Genomic DNA, 21,828 nt, shown 5'->3' on the forward strand with positions numbered 1-21,828 from the left:
ATGAAAGCAGAGGAAGAAAAGGGGAAGTGGGCTGATAGTTAAAACTAAACGGTTTGACCACATAAACAAGAACAAATCAAATAGTTCACTAAAAAATATTATAAATGACTTCTCCAATTGAAAAAAATCTCCTTTTAGGGAATTAGGTAAAACAAGGACTTTTGGCAAATCGTTCTAGAAAGAAATCCCATTTCAGGTTTACCTTTCCTTTTTATGTAAATACAATTGTAGAATTTTTAAGGGGCAAACTTATAACTTAAAGCCGAAGAATTTTTAAACCAAAAAAAAAAAAAGACAAAAATCTTTTTTTTCACCAAAATAACACTAGATGGCCTCTGGCACAAGCAATTCAGTCCCTTTTCACTTCACATGACTACATCGGCCTTTAACGCTCATGGAAGCTGACAGCTATGAAGCAGTTCCAAGATTCACCGATGTGATGGCCTCTGTTGATTGACAGGTGATGTTGAAATCTTCAGCACTAAAACAGCTTTACTGGCAAGATTCCAAAAACTGATTGGTGTGATAGCCTTGAAAGTTTGCCCGTGTTAAGAAAGGAGGGATAATGTGAAGAAAATTGACTTAAAACGGAGCCAACTACATGGTTTCGGAGGGGGAACTTTTGGATAAATGGAACAGTTTAGGTTGTCCTGGATGACCTTTAGTCATGCTTTTAGTAATGCTACTATAGATTTAGACTGCTGCATTTGTTATAGTCTTCATATACCTCTTTTTTATTTTTATAGTTTCATAAAAGGTGTTTTTGTTTTTTGTTTTTCTGTGACTTTCTTCTCTCTCTGTTGCAGTTAATGATCTCCTCTGTCTTCAAGCAAACTGACGATTAAATTGGTCAAATGCAAGTCAATGGTTTAAACACATCTTTGGTAAAGTCACTGGTTGCTTTTCAAGCAGAAGGAAAAAAAACTCAGCTGGTAACCCTTTAATAACGCTGAGGCTATTGCAACAGGAAATAGTACAAGGTCTTTTAATTATCATAACTCTTCACCCGTTTGCACAATTAATGTGATTCCAACGGATGCTGAAAGTGGAGAAAACCAGCTTAAACACTGTAAAGTGTGACATATCCAAAAATAGGCTTAAAGCGTATATTTGCATTCTCAGCTTTCAGAATCAATCAGTTACGTTCATCGCGCAAATGGTCGAATAGTTACGATAATTCAAAGACCGTCAATATGGATTCATGTTAAAGGGTCAGTGAGTCCCAGCTAACAGTGTCCTTTGTCTCTTGTACTGTTAATAGAAACTTCACCTGCATGATATGTCACAGCTGAGAGTACTAGAAGCTCTACACTGACTCAAAATAGCCACACACAAAAAATATACAATGATAGAGAAAGAATCGGAACATTAAACCAATTCTGCCATTAGCACATTGGGAAAATCCAGGCTGGTTTGGGTCCAGCTGGTTACTTTGACTGTGTTGTTCCATTGACTTGAATGTGTTTGATCTCGTTGGCCAGCTTGGCTTCTTCCTTTGTTTATACGGAAAGGCGCATTCACTGTGATGTGCTGTTACTTATTAACAGAAGGGCTGTAAAGTGCAGTTCAGTCTGCGATTCTAATCTCTCTATTTTTAATATCGCAACAATGTCCACCTACACAAACCCCTTTGTTGATTATGCAACATAAAAGATTTCAGCATCTAGTATGTAGATCTTTTTCTTTGTAGGTTTCATTTAAATATTTACACTTATCATCTAAGGGAGCAACATTTAAACACACAATGTTTTAGAAGAATATCTATGACCTTTGTAAGAGATGAATTCTATTCCTCAAAGCTACTGGATCATAAAAGGTTCTTCTAGAAAACATTTCATCCAATTGGCTTCTTTTGTCATATCTCCTAATGTTGAATTCAGGTTATTTATGTGTTGAATACTAAAGTGGTGTGATAAGTAGTAAAATAGCTAGATTTCATGGATAGCTAAGATCAGCTTCTCCTTCTGTTTTCTCTCCAGGGTGGAACTGTTTTTGTCTCAACAGGGAAATCATGAGTGTTGTGTAGATCCCTCTGACATTCCAATAAAAAACACCTGGCACTTAATGTAGAAAAATGTTGTTCTCTGTTTCTGACCTTTTTTTGGACTCAGGTCTGCAAGTTTGCCACATTGTTGCAGTGGGCAGATACATTATATTCACTCTGGAAAATTCCAGGGATAGTTTTTAAAAAAAATCCTTTTTGGAATGCTGTATACAGATCGAGGAAGGCAGGAATCTGGTGCACAGGAAATCCACTTACACCGACCAGTATCTCATGTTTGACTCCCACCACCATTAAAACACTGGGCAGAAACCAGATTTGCACACTCAGAGGGAACTAATAGAGAAAAGAGACACCTTAACACTACCCTAAGGAACTGCAGTGATTCCAGGTGGACTTTGATGAAAGTCTACAAAAGGAGAACTTGCAAGACTGCAACCAAGTAACAGGACAATATTCGACTATTCTACTGAGCACTGGAATGTTGGCATTTGCATTTGCTTAAACATCTAATATGAGCAGCCACACGTCTTCTAAATTAACCTTCAAAGTCCAGCTGCACTGAAAAACAGAATGTTGTGATCACATGACCTGGATGTGCAACATTTAAAGTGGAATCCTAAAATCTATGTTCTTGTCAAACATCCCTATATAGCAGAGGTTCATCATCCAACCTCTTAAAGTATCACTGAACACAGATAACATGTTGTTGCAGAAGTCACAGAACAAATCAGATTAAAGTGGCAGTTATTTTTTGAAAACTATCAGCAGTAAGTGAAAAAGTCAGTATAAATGGTTTCTGCTCAATTTAAAGTTTGGTTTCTTTAAAAATGCTCTTTGACCTCTCTGTGACCTCCGCGCTTGTAGGATCAAAATACGTTCAGCGGCGAGAATGTTTGAGTGGAGATACACCCATAAAGGAACACGCAAGGCCAGGAGAGATAAGACGCCCTCTGAGACGACGTCATGGCTGGTTAAAGATGAGCTAACGTCTGCTCTTTGTATGATCAGCAGACGAAGAAAGAGAAGTGTCTCCAACACAGAGTGAAACACCGACATCTAACTCAGATCTCTTCTACATTTCCCCATAATCATTTTTTGTTTTTTTAAATGTTAAAGTTTTTTTGTTTTTTTATATTAAAATGATTTTGAGGTTCTTCAATGATCACCGTATTAATAAAACACCACCTAAAAGAACAAACCAAATGTTTCCAAAGCACAAAAAAACATGGCACGAAAAAAACCACATGTACTTTTTTATTTGGAAAAGAAATTGCTGATTTACAGCAAATTAGTTGCTTTGAAACTTGGCAAGAAAACTTGTAAAGTTTAAAATTATTTAAAGCAAAGAGTTTATATTAAACTGAAATGTAAGTTTTCCTAGATAAAAAGTTTATTTTGAAAGAGCCTTTAGTTTACATCATTTCCTGTTAAAATCTTTCGGTCTCTTCTTGGCTCTTCCCGCAAGCATGACAGACTCTTGTGAGCTTAATCCATGATCATCCACTGTCATCATCATTGAGGCAATGCTGTAAGTTTATCCAGTAGAAGTTAAAGAATTATATAATGTGTTTTGTTGTGAGTTTGAGATAATTTGGAGAAGTTTTATATTTAAAGTTATATTTTAGTCTGTAAAGAGATACTTACTAAAATATAAAGCTTTATTGATAACTGCACATAGAAACATGTTTTGAAGTTACATACTGAATGTTATTTTGTAATGTTTGTTGCAGTTTTCACCGAAAGTTGTTGAAGAACTGTGGAAGTAAATGGTAAATCTTACGACGACTTTCTCTTCATTCAACGTGGTTTAGCTGGATGTTTAGTAAGCAGTTTTGACACGCTGAACAAGAACATTACAGTGAAAAAGCATTATTTGATGATTGAGAGTGAGCAACATGGCATCAAGTCACAGATCATCCTCACGCAGTGTTAGGAGCACCAAAAGCTCAACGTCATCAGCAAGTGTGGTGCATGCCAGAGCCAAAGCTGAAGCTGCAAAAGTAAGAGCATCATATGCTGGTGATGAAGCAAAACTTAAGTTCGAAAAGGCTGCAAGAGAAGCAGAAAGAAAAACAAGAGAAGCACAAAATCAACTGGAAGCAATTCGGATTGACACCGAATTAGAAGTATTAACACTAAAAAGAGAAGCAGAGGCAGCTATTGTGGAGGCTCAGGTTTTAGAGGAAGCTGCAGCAATGGAGTTTGTGGTTGATGATGAAAAGGATAAATCAGAAAATATAAAAATTCAGCGAACAAAGGACTATGTTCAGTCGCAGATTGAGTTCAAGAAATCATCTTCAAGTTCCTCTTCAAAAGATCCACAATCAAAATCAGCAAGAAAGGCAGAGTCACAAAATAGCTTTGTAACATGGGACCCGCCACCAAACCCTTCATGGTTACAACCCATTGGTGAAAGACTAAGCTCAAGAAGAGAAGATAATGTTGGCTTGCAAACACCAAATGCAAGTAAGCAAATCGAATCAGAAAGACAATTTAAAGCGGAAAAAACAAATGCCATCATGAATGTACATGCTCCATCATATGTACCCCCACATGATACCTCTGCCATGATGCTGCACCAAGCTGAGCCGCTAGCACAATACTTGGCACGGCGAGACCTTGTCACCTCTAGCCTTTACCAGTTCGACGACAAACCAGAAAATTTCCGAGCATGGCAGTCATCATTCAATAACGCAGCTGCTGATGTCAATCTTACAGCTAGTCAGGAGCTAGACCTCATGATTAAGTGGCTTGGAAAAGAATCTGGTGAGCAGATCAGGCGTGTCCGCTCCGTCTACATAAACAATATTGATCTGGCCCTGAAAAAGGCATGGGAAAGATTATGCGACTGCTACGCTGCTCCGGAAATAATCGAAAAGTCGCTCTTTCAACGACTGGACAGTTTTCCCAAGATCTCAGCCAAAGATAACACTAAATTACGTGAACTGGGAGATCTTCTCATGGAAATCCAAGGAGCTAAAGAGGATGGATACCTGACTGGCTTGTCATATTTGGACACATCGCGTGGAATCGCACCAATTGTGGATAAACTTCCATATGGACTGCAGGAAAAATGGATGTCTTCAGGATCATCGTACAAAGCAGAAAACAATGGTCGCTTTCCCCCCTTTGTTTTTTTTTGTGACTTCATCTGTCACGAAGCAAAAAAGAGAAATGATCCTAGCTTTATGTATCAAGGCATAACACCAAGCACTAAACCTGAGAAATGGTTTGTAAAGAATTTCAATCCAAACAAACCCATTACAGTCCATAAAACAGATGTCTCTTCTGCCAGCATAGATCTCAATAAGAACTGCCCTCTGCATGACAAGCCACACCCTCTCAAAAAATGCAGAACATTTAGGAAAAAACTCATTGGTGACAGAATAGCCTTCCTCAAGGAGAAACGAATATGCTTCAAATGTTGCTCCTCAACCTCCCACCTTGCCAGAGACTGCAAAATGTCTGTGAAATGCTCTGAATGTGGAAGCAACAATCATGATGTAGCCATGCATCCTGGACAAGTACTTCAAAATGCCAAGATCTCTCCACCACCGCAAGAGAACGGCGGGGAGGAAGAACAGTCTAACATGTATGATGTTAGCACCAGTTGCACAGAAGTTTGTGGTTCAGGTCAATGGGGTCGCTCATGTTCCAAGATCTGTCTTGCTAAGATTTTCCACAAAAGCAATAAGATGAAAACTGTCAAAGCTTATGTAATTATTGATGATCAAAGCAACCGATCTCTGGCTCGGCCAGAGTTTTTTGACCAGTTTTGTGTAGAAAGTGAGCCATTCCCTTACCACCTTACAACTTGCTCTGGAACGGTGAAGACGTATGGCAAGCAGGCAGAAGGGTTCCAAATTGAGTCACTGGATGGCAAAACTCTAATTTCTCTTCCACCTCTCCTGGAGTGTCAATCCATCCCAAACAACCGGGCTGAAATCCCAACCCCAGACTCAGTTCTGCATCAACCACATCTCCAGCACATTTCCCAGTGTATTCCAGAATTAGATCCAAAAGCAGAAATACTCCTGTTGCTTGGAAGAGATGTACTTAGAGTACATAAAGTCAGAGAGCAGATCAATGGACCAAACAATGCCCCCTTTGCTCAGCGTCTGGATTTGGGTTGGACAGTGATTGGTGAGGTCTGCTTAGGCAAAGCACATAAACCCACAGTCAATACGTTCAAGACCAGCATATGGCAGACCAATCGCCATTCAATCTTTGAACCCTGCTCCAGCTCAATGTGTATAAAAGAAACGGAAGAAGATTTCAACAGACCTGGCAAATCACCAGAGAAGATGCTAGGACACTCTGTCTTCAGTTGCACAGATCATGACAATAAACTCGCTCTGTCAAGGGAAGATGCACTCTTTTTAAAGATCATGGACACAGCTGTATACAGGGATGACGCCAACAATTGGGTTGCACCACTCCCATTTAAAGAACCACGTCAGCGACTTCCAAATAACAAACAGCTGGCTGTTAATCGATTTACCTCTCTCCAGCAAACGTTAAAAAGGAAGCCTGTGATACAAGAACATTACATTTAGCGTTCATGGGAAAAATATTAGCCAATGGTCATGCTGAGGTAGCTCCACCTCTGAACCAGAATGAAGAATGCTGGTACTTACCATCTTTCGGCGTATACCATCCACAAAAGCCAGACCAAATCAGAGTTGTGTTTGACTCCAGCGCCAAACATTGTGGAATCTCTCTCAATGATGTGCTCCTCACAGGACCCGACCTTAACAACTCTCTTCTTGGTGTCCTTCTACGTTTTCGGAAAGAAAAAATTGCTATCCTTGCAGACGTTCAACAAATGTTCCACTGTTTCTTAGTGCATAAAGACCACCGCAACTTCCTCCGCTTTTTGTGGTACAAGAACAATGATCTCAGAGAGCCTGTCATTGAGTACCGGATGAAAGTCCACGTCTTTGGCAACACACCATCACCTGCAGTTGCTATCTACGGGCTGCGGAGGGCCATCAGAGAAAGTGCTCAGAAACATGGTGATGACACAGTCCTGTTTGTTGAAAGACACTTTTACATGGATGACGGTTTAATATCTGTCTCCTCAGAAGCAGGAGCCATCAACCTTCTCCAACGAACACAGACTTCACTCGCAGAATCCAACCTTCGATTGCACAAGTTTGTGTCAAATTCCAAGGCAGTCACGGAAGCATTCTCCCCTGATGACTGTGCTGCTGTAGTCAAAGAGCTAGATCTAAGTGGAGAGGAAGTACCCATGCAAAGAAGTTTGGGACTGCTCTGGGAAATCCAAACAGACACCTTCACCTACGCTGTATCAAACATGAGAAAACCATACACTCGCCGTGGAATTCTTTCCACTGTGAACAGTGTCTTTGACCCCCTGGGCTTGTTGGCACCCGTCACCATCCAGGGAAGAGCCCTTCTCAGAGAACTTACAATGCAGCTGTCAGATTGGGATACGCCACTTTCAGACGATAAGTTCAGGATCTGGGAGAGTTGGAGAGACTCCCTTCAAGATTTAAGAGAGATTCATGTTCCACGGGCATATACATCTTCCTCAATGGAAGCAGTGCACACAGAATTGCATGTCTTTTCAGACGCCTCAAACAAAGCTATTGGCGCCGTGGCTTACCTAAAGACTGTTCAGGAAGGTGGAAAAGCTGAGGTGGGATTTGTAATGGGCAAGGCTAAGCTAGCTCCTCAGTCAGAGCCAACCATCCCTAGGCTTGAGCTCTGTGGTGCTGTTCTCGCAGTTGAAATGGCAGATCTTATCCAGGATGAGCTTGATCTAAAGTTTGATGCTGTTCAGTTTTACACAGACAGCAAAGTCGTCCTTGGATATATTTGTAATGAGACAAAGCGTTTTTATACGTATGTCCATAATAGAGTCCAACGTATACGCCAGTCTTCAACTCCAGAGCAGTGGAATTATGTTCGCACAGAGGAGAACCCTGCAGACCACGCATCAAGATCCTTATCAGCATCTCGCCTTTCCCAAACATCTTGGTTTACTGGTCCTTCCTTCCTGCATAAGACATCAACAGCCACAACACAATCTACAGGGAGGTTTCAGCTTGTTGAACCTGAGAAAGACTCTGAGATCCGTCAACAAGTGCAAACATGTGCTACTTACGTTGAAGAAACAATGTTTAATGTTGATCGTTTCAACCGCTTCTCCACTTTTGCTTCCATTGTTAGAGGACTTGCCTTCCTCATCCACATGGCACGAGCCCACAAACAGTCAAACCCAAAAAGCAAGTGCAGTGGATGGCACAAATGCCATCTACCTCGCACTGCTGATGAAATGGCTCAAGCAAGAGATGTTGTATTGAAAGCGGTTCAGAAGACAGCCTTCTCAAAGGAGTTATCGGCGCTGCAATCCAACCAAGCAATGGCTAAAAACAGCCCCTTACAAAAACTAAGTCCAACCTTGGATGGTGGATTGTTATGTGTTGGAGGTAGACTCAATAATTCTGAACTGACATCTGTGGAAAAGAACCCAATAATCCTTCCTAAGGACAGCCACATCTCTCTGCTACTCACACGGCATTACCATGTTCAGGTGAAACATCAAGGCCGTCATCTGACAGAAGGAGCAATCAGAGCTGCAGGCCTATGGATTCTGGGAGGAAAAGCACTAATTAATTCAGTTATCCACAAGTGCGTGACCTGTCGCAGGCTGCGAAGGAAACCAGAGGAACAATGCATGGCTGACTTACCTTCAGAGCGCCTTACAGCTTGTCCTCCATTTACATACGTGGGACTTGATGTCTTTGGGCCCTGGTCTGTCACAGCTAGACGTACCAGAGGTGGGCAAGCAGAGAGTAAGCGATGGGCCATTATGTTCAGCTGTCTTAGTTCGAGGGCTGTTCATATTGAAGTGATTGAGTCAATGGACTCCTCCAGCTGCATAAATGCTCTTAGACGCTTCTTTGCACTCAGAGGCCCTGCAAAGCAACTCCAGTCCGATTGTGGTACAAACTTCATTGGAGCATGTAAAGAGCTTGGCATGGACAAAACTGTGCAGAAGTACCTGAGTGAACAGGGATGCAGCTGGAAGTTTAACCCGCCACGTGCATCACACATGGGAGGCTGCTGGGAGCGCATGATTGGCGTTGCCAGGAAGATTCTTGACTCTATGTTACTACAGCAAAAGAGTAATCTAACTCATGAAGTGCTTTGCACATTTATGGCAGAAGTAACCGCCATTATGAATGCTCGACCACTCTTACCTGTATCAGCAGATCCACAGCAACCTTTTATCCTCTCACCATCAATGCTCCTTACACAGAAGTCAGGAGTCCCCCCTCCTCCTGGAGACTTTAACAACAAGGACCTTTACACAAACCAGTGGAGACGGGTGCAGGCCCTTGCAAATCAGTTTTGGAGCAGATGGAGCCGAGAATACTTACCCACTCTGCAAAGCAGACAAAAATGGACAACACCACGTAGGAATCTTCAAGTTGGAGACTTAGTCCTGCTCCGAGATAAGCAAACTGTTCGGAACTGCTGGCCAATGGCTAGAATTACTGCTACGTTTCCTGGACAAGATGACCTTGTACGGAAGGTCGAAGTGACAACAGTTGATCAGGGAACCCCAAAGACTTTTCAGAGGCCTGTCACAGAAGTTGTTCTGCTTCTCCCTACAGACTGATGTTTAGATTTCATTACAGTTATAGTGACCTCACAGAGGCCAGACGGGGAGTGTAAAGTTTAAAATTATTTAAAGCAAAGAGTTTATATTAAACTGAAATGTAAGTTTTCCTAGATAAAAAGTTTATTTTGAAAGAGCCTTTAGTTTACATCATTTCCTGTTAAAATCTTTCGGTCTCTTCTTGGCTCTTCCCGCAAGCATGACAGACTCTTGTGAGCTTAATCCATGATCATCCACTGTCATCATCATTGAGGCAATGCTGTAAGTTTATCCAGTAGAAGTTAAAGAATTATATAATGTGTTTTGTTGTGAGTTTGAGATAATTTGGAGAAGTTTTATATTTAAAGTTATATTTTAGTCTGTAAAGAGATACTTACTAAAATATAAAGCTTTATTGATAACTGCACATAGAAACATGTTTTGAAGTTACATACTGAATGTTATTTTGTAATGTTTGTTGCAGTTTTCACCGAAAGTTGTTGAAGAACTGTGGAAGTAAATGGTAAATCTTACGACGACTTTCTCTTCATTCAACGTGGTTTAGCTGGATGTTTAGTAAGCAGTTTTGACACGCTGAACAAGAACATTACAAAACTCAAGGCACTTCATGCTCAAGTTTCTTTTTTAAAACAGAGAACCAACTGAAAGCAAACTAAAGAAAACTCTAAAATAGCATTTGTAAAGATAGAAACCTATAAGCAAGGCAGTTGGATGCAGTTTCTTTTGGCTGAGGATTGTTCCTCAAACAGCAGCAGAAAGTCAAGTTTGGCATTAGATCTTATCTGGAACTCATAACAAAACCACAGGCTGTATAAAATGGACTGACAGTGTGTGGTGGGACCTTTTGGTTTGTTCAGACTCATCTGCAGCCAAAATTTTATTTTCAGCTCTATAATTTTTGGCCAGAAATGTCATCAACAAACTCGTACTTTTTCTTAAATTGGTTTAAAAAAGTATGGAAACACCTGTCAATTGGTACATTCCCGATAAAATTGTTCTGAAGGTCCCGGCTCCACAGTCATGTCTACCTTAAAATTGAAAAAACATGACATGATTCATAATATTTCAACCTCCTAAAATATAAATCTAACCACAGAGGTGAACTAAAGGTCTGGAACCAAACTAAGTGTGTTTTTTGTATTTAAGTTAAGCCAATTGCCATTGGGCTGAATGGGACCAGACCTGTTACAGTTCTCTACACACTTATTTACTTGGATTTTCTGAAAAAAATCTTAAGTGACCCGCCATGTAGCAATTATGTATGTCGAATGTCTAAACCCGCTTTTGTGGCTGTGTTTAAAAGAATGATTAAATCACATAGAAACAGCAGAAATCAGCTTTCTGTTCGTTTTTACTGTCAAATACCCTTTATTAATTTACTGTATTTTAGAATGGAAATTTGACAAATGAGTGGATACCTGACCTTTAATAGCTTTAGTAAAAGATTTGTCACAGGTGACAGGAAATAACACACAATCTCTGAATAACTGTAACTGACCGTTTACGCATCTGACGCAATTCCAAGGGATTCTGAAACTGAGAAAAGCTTCAGCTTCAGATACTGTTGGAAACATTATTGGTGAAACACTAGTCCAAAGAATTGTCAACACTGGAGCTAAAAGGTTAAACAAACAGAAATAGATAACAGGACTGAAGTCTAGAAAAGACTGTTTAACAATTTATCACATCTGAAACATCAGTTCAATCATATCATTAACTTTATCACCGTCCAACTCTTTTCCCTTTCCACAACAATGTATGAAAACTCAAATGCAAGCTGCTGCGAAAGTGGAAAAGCAGACATGATGAGGCAGAAAAAGCCGACAGAGATAGAAAACCAAAAATTAATAATAAGGATGATGACAAAGATACAACATGAGATGAGATTCTGCAACTCTCCAGTCCATCTGCCTTAGTGATTCCTCTCCCTGCAGGGGGTGACCTTCACCAGCCTTTGGCAAACTCATGGGGTAGTGGGGGGTTCAAGGCAAACAAACCTCTGCTGAACCTCATTCCAGATATTGACGGGTTGCTGTGGAGCTCTTCATTAGAGAGACGAGTGGAGTGGACACAAAAACAGGGGGGAGTAAAAATCTTACATGAGGAAAGTTCCTGGTAGAACTGCAGGTTACACTTGAAAATGTCTCCTTCCTTATCCTGTAACTCTGTTAAAGCGTAACAAACGCTTCCGCTTTATTTCATGTCTTCTGCATAATCAGCTGCCATCAAACGCAAATGGATGGAACTCTTTGGAGACAGAAGACATTGGCAGACACGTCCGCAGCACTCATTAGCATTTTAGCCAACCCAAAAAAGCACAGCAGGAATAACAAAGTGGTTTGGGACGTCACATGAATTTTCATATTGCTGCACTGCTCTGGCAGACAGATAAAGTCCATTAAAACTCTGAGAGCTCACAAAGAATGACACAGCATTCAGGGCTTCAGGCTGGAAAACACAAAAAAATGCCTTTTTTGTTGTTTTCTTTTAAATAAATTAGGAATTTTGCAAAGGTGTCACTTGAAAATATATCACTCATCTTTTTTTTTGTTTAAATAAAACATGTTTTTATATATATATATTGCAAAAAGTTCATCTCAAGGGACAAAGAGCAGTTTACGATGACCCACAGGGTTAATGGAGCAGAAATATAAAAGGTTTTTCACAGAAAATCTGTTCTGTCGGCGCCATACAAATTCTTAACATAAAAGTGAGGTAAAGAATAAAGTGAAGTAGAAGCTGAAGGAAGTGGTGGCAGCAGGATGGGGGCAGAAATCAATTCATTGATCTGCAGATGAAGTTAAAATCAAACTCAAACGGTTTATCTTCTCATGTGCAGGGAGATGTCTGAGTATTTTACTGCATCAACTACACAGAGCTGGCTTTCATTTTTAATGGTTTCTGTCAGAATAATGCACATGTCAATAAACAATTCAATCATTTCACATCTAAAGCTTTTCAATATTTGATGCAAAACACATTACGAGCAGCAGAATCATACCCAGAATCATGCAGGTCAAAAACAAATCAAATGTTACTTCCGTACAATCCTTTCATCTCCTCATTTTGTTCTACAGACGCTTTAGCTGCTGAGTGATTCTCCAGGCAATGAAAGGAATTACACCAAAGCTCATTTAAAAACATTTCATATCTCGAGCAGAGGTTTAGAATAATCTCTTGGGATCAATGCCATGAAATCAGAATAATGCAGTGGCCTTTGGCAGGACAGAAGTTCACCGCAGAGGCTGAACGAAAAGGCTTTGAAGGTTTCATTCCGGTTTAAAGCCCAGAGAATTCAGAAATAATCTCTAAAAGATAATGGAAAAAATAGAAAGAGAAGGCTTTTTCTCATCTAAAGCCCTGTTTAAGTTTATAAATCAAACTAGTGTCACCCAAAGTTTCTTAGGGGCCAGTACATGTACCATACTAATGACCAAAGTGTGGCATAAAGTCACTGTACGACAACATCATCCATATATCTTAAGTAATACTTTATGATACACTTACCACACATGACAACCTTTAGTTCCATTTTCAACGAGCTTCAAAGGAACTGCAAGTCACGCCTGCACCCCCTTTAAGATGCTCCTTGAATCGTCCGCTCCTCTAAACTACCCTACATTGACCCAGACAACCCAAAATCTCACACGGGTCGACCAACCTTTCTACGTGTGACTGAGGCCTATCATTCTAACTATTTTTGGAAGACTTGGCTCCTGTTTTTTTATTCATCTAATGAAATGCAACCACCTTTTCACTTGATGAGGAACACCTTTTCTTTTCCAGAGATCAAACAATAAAAAGGTAAGGTATAAAAACAACAAAAATGTTAAATAAGGCGAAAAGAGAAGGCATGAGAGTATTATTTAGACAGACCGTTAGCCACTTGTACAGACAAAATATGTGTCTTCCACGATGATGAAATGAATAAAATAGTCTGGTTGTCTCGGCTGCCTGGAGACAAAACAATTATACAGATGTGATCGGTGGCAGCAACACTCACAAAGTTAAATGACAGCTGTTTGCACTCACAATAAAGGCTCATTTTACATTCTGCAACTGCACTGATTGAAGAATAATCCAGAGTAGAAGCTCTCTTGTGGTGATTAGCATAAACTGTATCAAGGTCTAGACAGTTAGTTGTATGAACACAAACATAGAATACATTCCGCATAATCCAGGAATGTAAGTATTTGGTCTTAATTCCAGTGGTTGGAGCTCTTGCCTCAGAGCAAGAAGACCTCGGTTCAAGTCCCGGCTGGGGGACCTGAACCAGAACACCAATGGGGGACCTTTCTGTGTGGAGTTTGCATGTTCTCCCCATGCATGTGTGGGTTTTCTCCAGGGAGTCCGGCTTCATTGCACAGTCCAAAAACGTGCTCATAGGTTAATTAGTTACTCTAAATTGTCCCTAGATGTGAATGTGAATGTGCATGGCTGTGATTTGTGGCCCTGCAGACTGGCGACCTGCTTTCCCCCAGGAGGGGCCATGATTGGCTCCGGCAGCCCCCGAAACGGACAAAACGAGTTTAAAAGATGAATGAATGAATGGTATGAATTCCTGCAGCAGCAAAAATGCCTGAACAGTAAGAATCCCTGAGAGTTCAGGCCTTAGTTAAATTAGACAATCAGAGTGACAATCAAAGTGTAGTTTGTGTGTGCATCCTATCACATGCACAGGGTGTGCATGTGCAATTCACGCAAGGTTTGTTAGGGGCAAGTACTTGTACCTTACTAATGACTAAAGTGTGGTCTAAGGGCACTGTATGACAGCTTCACCTGTACGACACAAGTGTGTACACCAACAAATACTTCCCTATACCGCACGCTTAACAAAGGTATTCCTTGAGTTGGGTGCATGAGCCTCAAGGGAACGGCAAAACACACCTGCGCTCCATTTAAGGTGCTGCCACTCCTGTCGACGACCCTTCAAAACCCAAAAGCTTGCAGCCCCTAAATACACAGGATGCATGTGACTAAGGCCTAAACTTGATTTGCTTCTTTCAAGTTCTTGAATCACAAACAGCTCTTTTGACATTTCGGTACTCGTCAAAAGGGACTTCAAGTGTATTTGATATACAAGCAGTCATCTGAATTTGGGTGCAGCTATATATTCCCCTATAGAGTTACACTAATGCCCTCCAAGCTTCTCGGCATTCCTGGAACACCATCTATCATAGCGCTCTCTGATTGGGGTGTGAATGCAAAAAAGTTGAAGAAAAAGAATCTTCCTGCTGAGGTTCATAGAGATTAGAGGCCGCTGTGTCCACTGTTGTAACTTCTTCTTCTTTTTTTTCCTCGTAAATAGGATATCCAGACATTTCTCTGCACTGCTTCCTGTGCTGGCTTATGCATCACCACTGAATATGATCAGTGCTGCAGTGTTGTTTCCTCCAAAACAGGATGTTCTGATCAGGTTTCCTTCATCTCAAAGTCTTTTAATAGCAAATGCCTGATACCAATCCAGAACACACACTCACACACACACACACAACTGCTGTATAATCCAGCCTGAGCACAAAACCGTGCCAAAATCTCCACCTGAGTCCCGGGATAGAATCCAGAGCATGTGTACGGCTTTAGGTATGTTTTGTGTAGTGTGTGTGTGCACGTGTTGCTTTGTGAACACTTGTGTTTGGCAGGAAGAGAAAGCACCATGCACCAGTTTCAGAGGTGTAATTTTCCTGAACAGCAGCAGCGAGTGAGACTATCAATGATCTCCTTGAACAGACAGAAGCTTTATTCACGGCCCCCTTTTTCTACTATAAGTTCATGCTTTCATAGCAGATGGTCTCTCTGATATGAACACCTTTTTTATGAGGACATTTAAGTAAATCAGTAACCACCATGCGGGCTGCCAGCTGTTTGATGCCTTGGCAGGTAAATAATTAGCATTTGCCTCGTCTCTGCAGCCAAAAGAAGATGTCAATGCCAGCACACACGTTTGCAGCATGAAAGCCGCGTCTGTCTGCTTTTGTATTTTATTCAAGCTCTCGTGCACATCACTTTGATGCGCATTAACAGATATTTGTCAAGAAAAGAAGAATTTGGGCAAACATCATGAACGAAGATCAAGTAAACTGATCTGCAGGTAACTCAATGAACCAGAACCAGAAGCAAAAACTCAGCTTTTGAGACTCAGTCTTTTATTTCCTTCTATATAAAAAAAAGGAAAAATCAATATAAACTTGATAACAAACATCTTGAAATAACTACATAAACTGTATTTTTGTATTCATAACTAAAAATTCATATATGTCTACGTTTTATTCATTTCTACACACCAGAAACTTTTTTTAGGCGCTAACCCTGCTCTGACATGTTCAAGAGCCCTGATGCAAAGCCCTTCCCTTTTCAATGTTCACACCCCCACCCCCATGACTGCCCCGGGCACCTGTCAATATGACTAACAACACTTTGTCCCGTTTGATTTGTGAGCACCAATCACAGAAAAAGCGGTTACAGGTTGAAACCGCAGGTCAGGAAAGGCTAGCTACAGTTAAATCACAAGACAGCACAGCAAACATGCTGATATTTGAAATTCATATTAAAGTACTGTATTAATACTTCCTAATACTAATTTAAACCAAACAAAAAAGCCATTAACTGTAGGAAAAGCGTAATATTGACACTTTTACATTGCTACCACATCCAAGTCTCTGATTGGTCAAAGTTCAGCTGGTTTAACTTTTAATGCACATTTTTTACGTAGAGCCTGAAAACTGACTTAAAAACATGCATGGCGACACATGAACGCAAGAGTTTTGAAGGCAGAAGCCCGTAACGTATATACGCGCATATGCACCTGAACGTGTGTTTCCAAACTGGTGTGGACATAGCATTAGGCAAATTCACACAAGTATCGTGAACCCTCGATTGTGGGATTCATGTGGCAGGTATGAAAAAGCAAGAACGGAAGTGAACAGAATACGGAAACTTGCATTATTTTCTTATTTCCTTTTTTGGGGGGGGTTGTCTTAAAAATCTCACATGAAAAGCTATTAGAACTGCTAGAAGTTTCCAGGAAGGTTTTGATTTAGTTCATTCTTTGTTTTTTCCAAGTGTGATCTGCAAATTTTAAACTTTGGCTGATTGATTGGTGCAATTTCCAGCTAACTGACTTGAATGCACAGGTCTACCCTAAAAACTTATAAGATACCTGACTTTACCCTTTACCACCAAGACCAAGTCTAAATAGCACACTCTCTCTAGCCTACCGCAAATCCTTGACTGTTTACTTGTTCAACGTGAATCCTCTGACTCTGACCCAGAGAAACGCTTCTCTTCATATCGAAAAGATATTAAAAGTTGCATTACAAATAGCAGCTTTTCTCTGCCGCAGATTTTGCTGGAATTATATTAAATGCCTAAATGGTTTCAGACTTATGGTAGTCGAAAGAATGTCAGAACTGGAGATACAGCTCAAGAAGTAAAAGAATTAACAGAATCTTTAAAATACCCAGACGAATCAGAGGACCACTACACAGGTCTAACTGTAAGGTTGATTGCAACATTTATGCTAATGGAGGATCCATCGTATGATGGAAAAATATCACCTGCCTGGTGACATTCTAAATATTGGACAGGTCTTCAGCTGACAGCAACACGTCAGCATCCACCGCCCCGTGACAGAACACATAGAACTCTTGATTCCACTCCCTGCTCGCCTGTTCAACCCTGTTCAGATTAAAGTGATAGCAGAACATGAACACTTAAATCCCTCGCTGTCCTCGCTGTGATGAAATGCGGGAATCTACCATCATTACAAGCTTAAGCTCGTCCGCATCTACAGGCCAAAACTGCAGATGAACCGCGCTTAACCCTTTAAGCTGTCATCAATGTTTTTCTAACGGGCGCTCGATACAGAAGTTGCGAATTCTTCTGAATCTACAGCTGGAAGGAAGAGTGTCAACACTATCAGCGGGTCTTGGTGAAAGGAGGTCATGTAGCCAGCAACATTTGAGAAGAGTTTGGTTTGGCGCCAGATGCAGTGACAGGGAGGACCAGGTTAAAGACCTGCAATCCAGCAGGAGAAATGTCTGTAACACGCCTCCTAATTGAATTCGAAGCAGGCTGTCTGTTCATGTCCACTAAAAGTGTGTCAGTACACATCTCATGTAATGTTTGCTTTGTGTTTGAGTGGATGTGACAGTTAAGTAGAGTCCAGCAAAACAAACAACAAGCAAATCAACTTTAAAAGGACACGCAAGTCCTCTCTGTTTTAAGGAATTCCCATGAAGGCCTCTGCCGTCAGCTTTCTTTCTGTCCTAATTAGAAGTCATTAACCTCGAAACTGAAGCAACCTAAGAAGCTTTTAGCAAAACATCCTGCTTCCTCAGCTTAGCTGATAACTGTAAAATTACAAACAAAACCCGCCTGACATCACCCCACATGCTGGAAGTGGGAAAAAAATATTTATAGCCATTTATTTAAGCAATAGCTGCGGTTACATGTGCAAATTGTCTTGGATCGGATCAACGATCAGATTACAATTGAACTGTGTACATGGGCTCAGAAAACAAACGTTTACATATGCCACACTGTCGATCGGAACAAATCCTTTTGACATGCGCAGGACTATCTAAAATACCGGAAACGACCGTAATAGAAGAAATACCGAGTTCCGTTGTAAACAAATAAAGCCCCGACATAGAGCCAAATGATCTTCGTAACGTGCTTTTATTGTTGATTTAATTATTAAGTACCTGTTCGGTCATAATGTTCTAAATATGTGCGGCCAGTCCTTTATTCTTGGCCAAACAGACCCAAAAGAAGTGTTAGGATTAGGCTAATACATGCCAACAACACATAGCTTCGGATGCAGTTAGTGGTGGGACGATAAACACATCACCGCGTTGATGACTCATCACCACACGTTCCTCTCATTTTTTTTTTACGTTTTGCATATAGTGCGTGATTTGAACTATAATAAACACACTCGTCTTTTCTAATAATTTACTTTGTCTGCGAGACCTGTGTTCAAACTTCAAGGGCTTCTGGGGGAATTTCCATTGTATTCATTTCCATTACCAGCTGCGTGCGTTCTTGAATGCGCGACGCAGCTGCCCGACTGAGGATTTTGTGATTGGGGGGTTGCAAGAGTCCCGACACCGCGACTCTTGCTGCTTCTCACAGCGGTGATCAAAATCCCTCACCGTCACAGCTGTACTCCAGAGCGCTTTAACAAAGAATCAATCACCGTTCTTCTGGGGGAAACCTTTTATTATAGTTCTCCCTTACACGCTCCTTCCTCTTACACATGCAGCACGCTGACACACATCGACATACTCATTCTACACCTATATAGTTAGTTCATTAGTTAGATAGTTAGTAATTAGTTGTTACTGTTATTTGTCAATAAAGAGTACTGCATTGTAATTATGAGGGGGATCTTGTGTTCGGCAGGGGGGTTGGCTGCGGGGTGTGGTTAACCATGACACCCTACTGCTTCATCACCGCGGTGATCCAAGATCTTACACCGTCACAGCTCTGGATGCTGTTAAAATCCGTGCAGGTAATGCCGCAACCTGCATCTTGGCTGCACATAGATATGTGGGAATGACATCAGCCTTTATTTAGTCCGGACACGACTGGGAACACATAAAAAAGAGTTTAACATAACCCACCTATCTCATTCGGAAAGAAATTCTGATCTGAGTAAGTCTGATCGGGGCAGAGTATTCCGAACGTCGTTTTCAGGCCTTTTATCTGCTTCACTCATAATGACTTAACAAGGGAATTGCCTACACCTGCCCATGCAATAGCATGGAAGTCATTTGTCCAATTACTTACGAGCCCATGAAATGAAGGGATTGTGTTTAAAAAATGCTTTAGTTTTTCACATTTTATGCAATCTATTGTTCGACCATGAAAGTCTGCACTTCAATGTCATCTGAGTTGTTTTATTTAAAATGCACTGTGTTAATGTACAGAAACAAAATTAGAAAGAATGTGTCTCTGTCCAAATATTTATGGTCCTGACTGTATTTGACCTACTTTTAAAGTGTTCCCAGTGGTCTTTTAATTATGATTATGCCTTTTTTAGCCGCACACAAAAAAACTGTTGCTTCCTAGAACACAGTTTTTGCAGAGCGGCAGGAGTTAGTTAGAAATTCACCTCTGAGTTCTTGGTCGGACAGTAGGCGTGGAGTAACCCAGCCCCCACTTTCCATCATTCATCTGTTTATGTGCTCTACCACTAGCTTACAGCCCCTCACACCCCCAAAATAACATTAGAGGTGCAACTAAAATGGCGAGGAATACTGGAGCTATATAGCTGCACAGTTTAGAGCCAGATTCCAGCTCAGACAGCTGGCTTGCTGTTGTAGGTTCTACACCACAGCAACAAGCTTTTTCCAACATTTTTCTGTTTGCCCCTAAACATTTGAATTAAGAAATATTCAGAAATGCTATTTATAATCGTAATTTTCTTTATATATGTACTAAATCATCAGAAAAATGCCACAAGAACATGTTAAAAACACCAAAAACATGATTTTTATCAGAGTGGGTTTTTAAATATCAGTGGTTTCTATGCTATGAAAACAGCAAAATAGAAGTGTTAAATCCCTGAGTAAATCAGTTTGATCACAGAAACTTCTGAATTTCCTTGTCTGCAGCACATGGTCATTTTCATAATGACCCCGTGGCCCCTCTACAACTCATAACTCTCACTCGCACTTCAGTGCTTGCAGCAAACAGACATTTCTCAGCCGTGCGATTATTGCTTTTTTCCATCTACTCTTATGAAAACATGTGTAAAGCATTATATGCAGCCAGTGGATGGATAACAGAAAACAAAGAAATTTGGAGCAGAAAGACAGTCGAAAGTCTAACCTTTGTTTTTACTTTTGACCTACCTAAACAAAGAATGTAGTTGCCCTGACAACCGTTTATGTCAACCGCTGTGGTAAACCCTACAGGTAGCAGACCTAAAAGCGGAGAGATGTAGCAAGAAAGGAAGTGTGTTGTTGAGCTTAACAGGGCACACACAGGCCGTGGATGTGTTACAGCCTGTAAAACAGCCGTTTACTGTGAGCAGATGTTTTACTGTTTTCCAAGCTTGGATTCAGACTGGTTCAAGTTGACATTGTGTGTTTCTACTCAGAATTTGTCACAGAAAAACTGCACCTAAATGATCAGTAGTTTTCCTTTTTTCTATAAATAATTTATGGATAATCTTTAAAACATGAATATTATTGGTCAGCACAAACTAAAAACAATATTCAAAAATGAATACATTTTTAAAAATTTCATCTTTAATGTATTCAGTTTAAACCTCTGACAACCAGCAGGAATGAGATTCTAAGTCTTTAGTCCCCTGTTTGAAGATTTATGTTTAGCATTCCTGAGCTGAACACTAAAGTCTTAAGTTGTTTTTGAGAAAGATCTGTTGTTGTAAAAATAACTTTTAAAAAAAAATCATAATTTTGCATCCATAATGTTGGTCTGCACCTAGCAGAACAAGCTAATGAGATTAAGAAAACTATTATAACCCGGTCAAGACCTGACTTAGGCCTTAAAGTCACATGAGGTTGACCCTTAATGATGCTGCAGGTTTTGGGTTGTCCGTAGAAGTTCATAGGGGGGAGTGGCCACATTTCGAGCCCCTTACACACTCCCCATAATTTGGACTGTGTCTCACCTACTTCACTCTTTGTTTACTACTGCATGTTGTAAACGTGTTCCCTACGACCGGTCACTCGCAGTCTAACCGTAGAAAAAAAATGTGCAGAAACATTTTCACTCTACAAGCTCACAACCTTGATATTTCTTGTGGGCCACCTGTGTGCCCCGTACAGGTTTGTCCCTTTTTATGCCTGCAAACATCCAGCCATTAAGGCAAGTGGCTAATACTTAACATCTTATTAAAACTAGGAGGAAAAGTGGTCAAAAGTCTTCTCCCCACAAGTAGATGTGTGTGAAATTCACATTTACACACAGGAAAAAATTGAAATTCACAATATTTAGTGAAAGCTTTCCCAATATTCTCACAGTATAAAGCTTGAGTTTGCACTATTATAATCTGATTAATCTAAACTGACATTAGTGCATAGTGAGGAGGCATTAAACAAGGAGAAGCTGTCAAAGGAGTGAGCTTCTATAAACTTTTGCTAAATAAAGATTTAACATTTTATTTCAAGAATGAGGTTTAGTATGCATAAAGTGAAGA

The 21,828-nt window shown here is 40.5% G+C and overlaps 2 protein-coding genes across 6 annotated transcripts in view; one reads left to right on the top strand and one right to left on the bottom strand.

The window, feature by feature from the left end:
- Positions 1-21,828, bottom strand: part of mast2 (microtubule associated serine/threonine kinase 2) — a 191,537-nt gene that overhangs the window by 147,437 nt on the left and 22,272 nt on the right. The gene's annotated exons all lie outside the window — the stretch shown is intronic.
- On the top strand, positions 3,890-10,755 carry LOC111947382. The gene is made up of 2 exons (XM_023954414.1): positions 3,890-9,917; positions 10,120-10,755. Exon 1 carries the CDS (start codon positions 6,567-6,569, stop codon positions 9,654-9,656), a length of 3,090 nt encoding a protein of 1,029 aa, XP_023810182.1. The 5' UTR covers positions 3,890-6,566; the 3' UTR covers positions 9,657-9,917; positions 10,120-10,755.

Source organism: Oryzias latipes, chromosome 4 (assembly GCF_002234675.1).
Source record: "Oryzias latipes chromosome 4, ASM223467v1".
Taxonomy (NCBI): Eukaryota; Metazoa; Chordata; class Actinopteri; order Beloniformes; family Adrianichthyidae; genus Oryzias; species Oryzias latipes.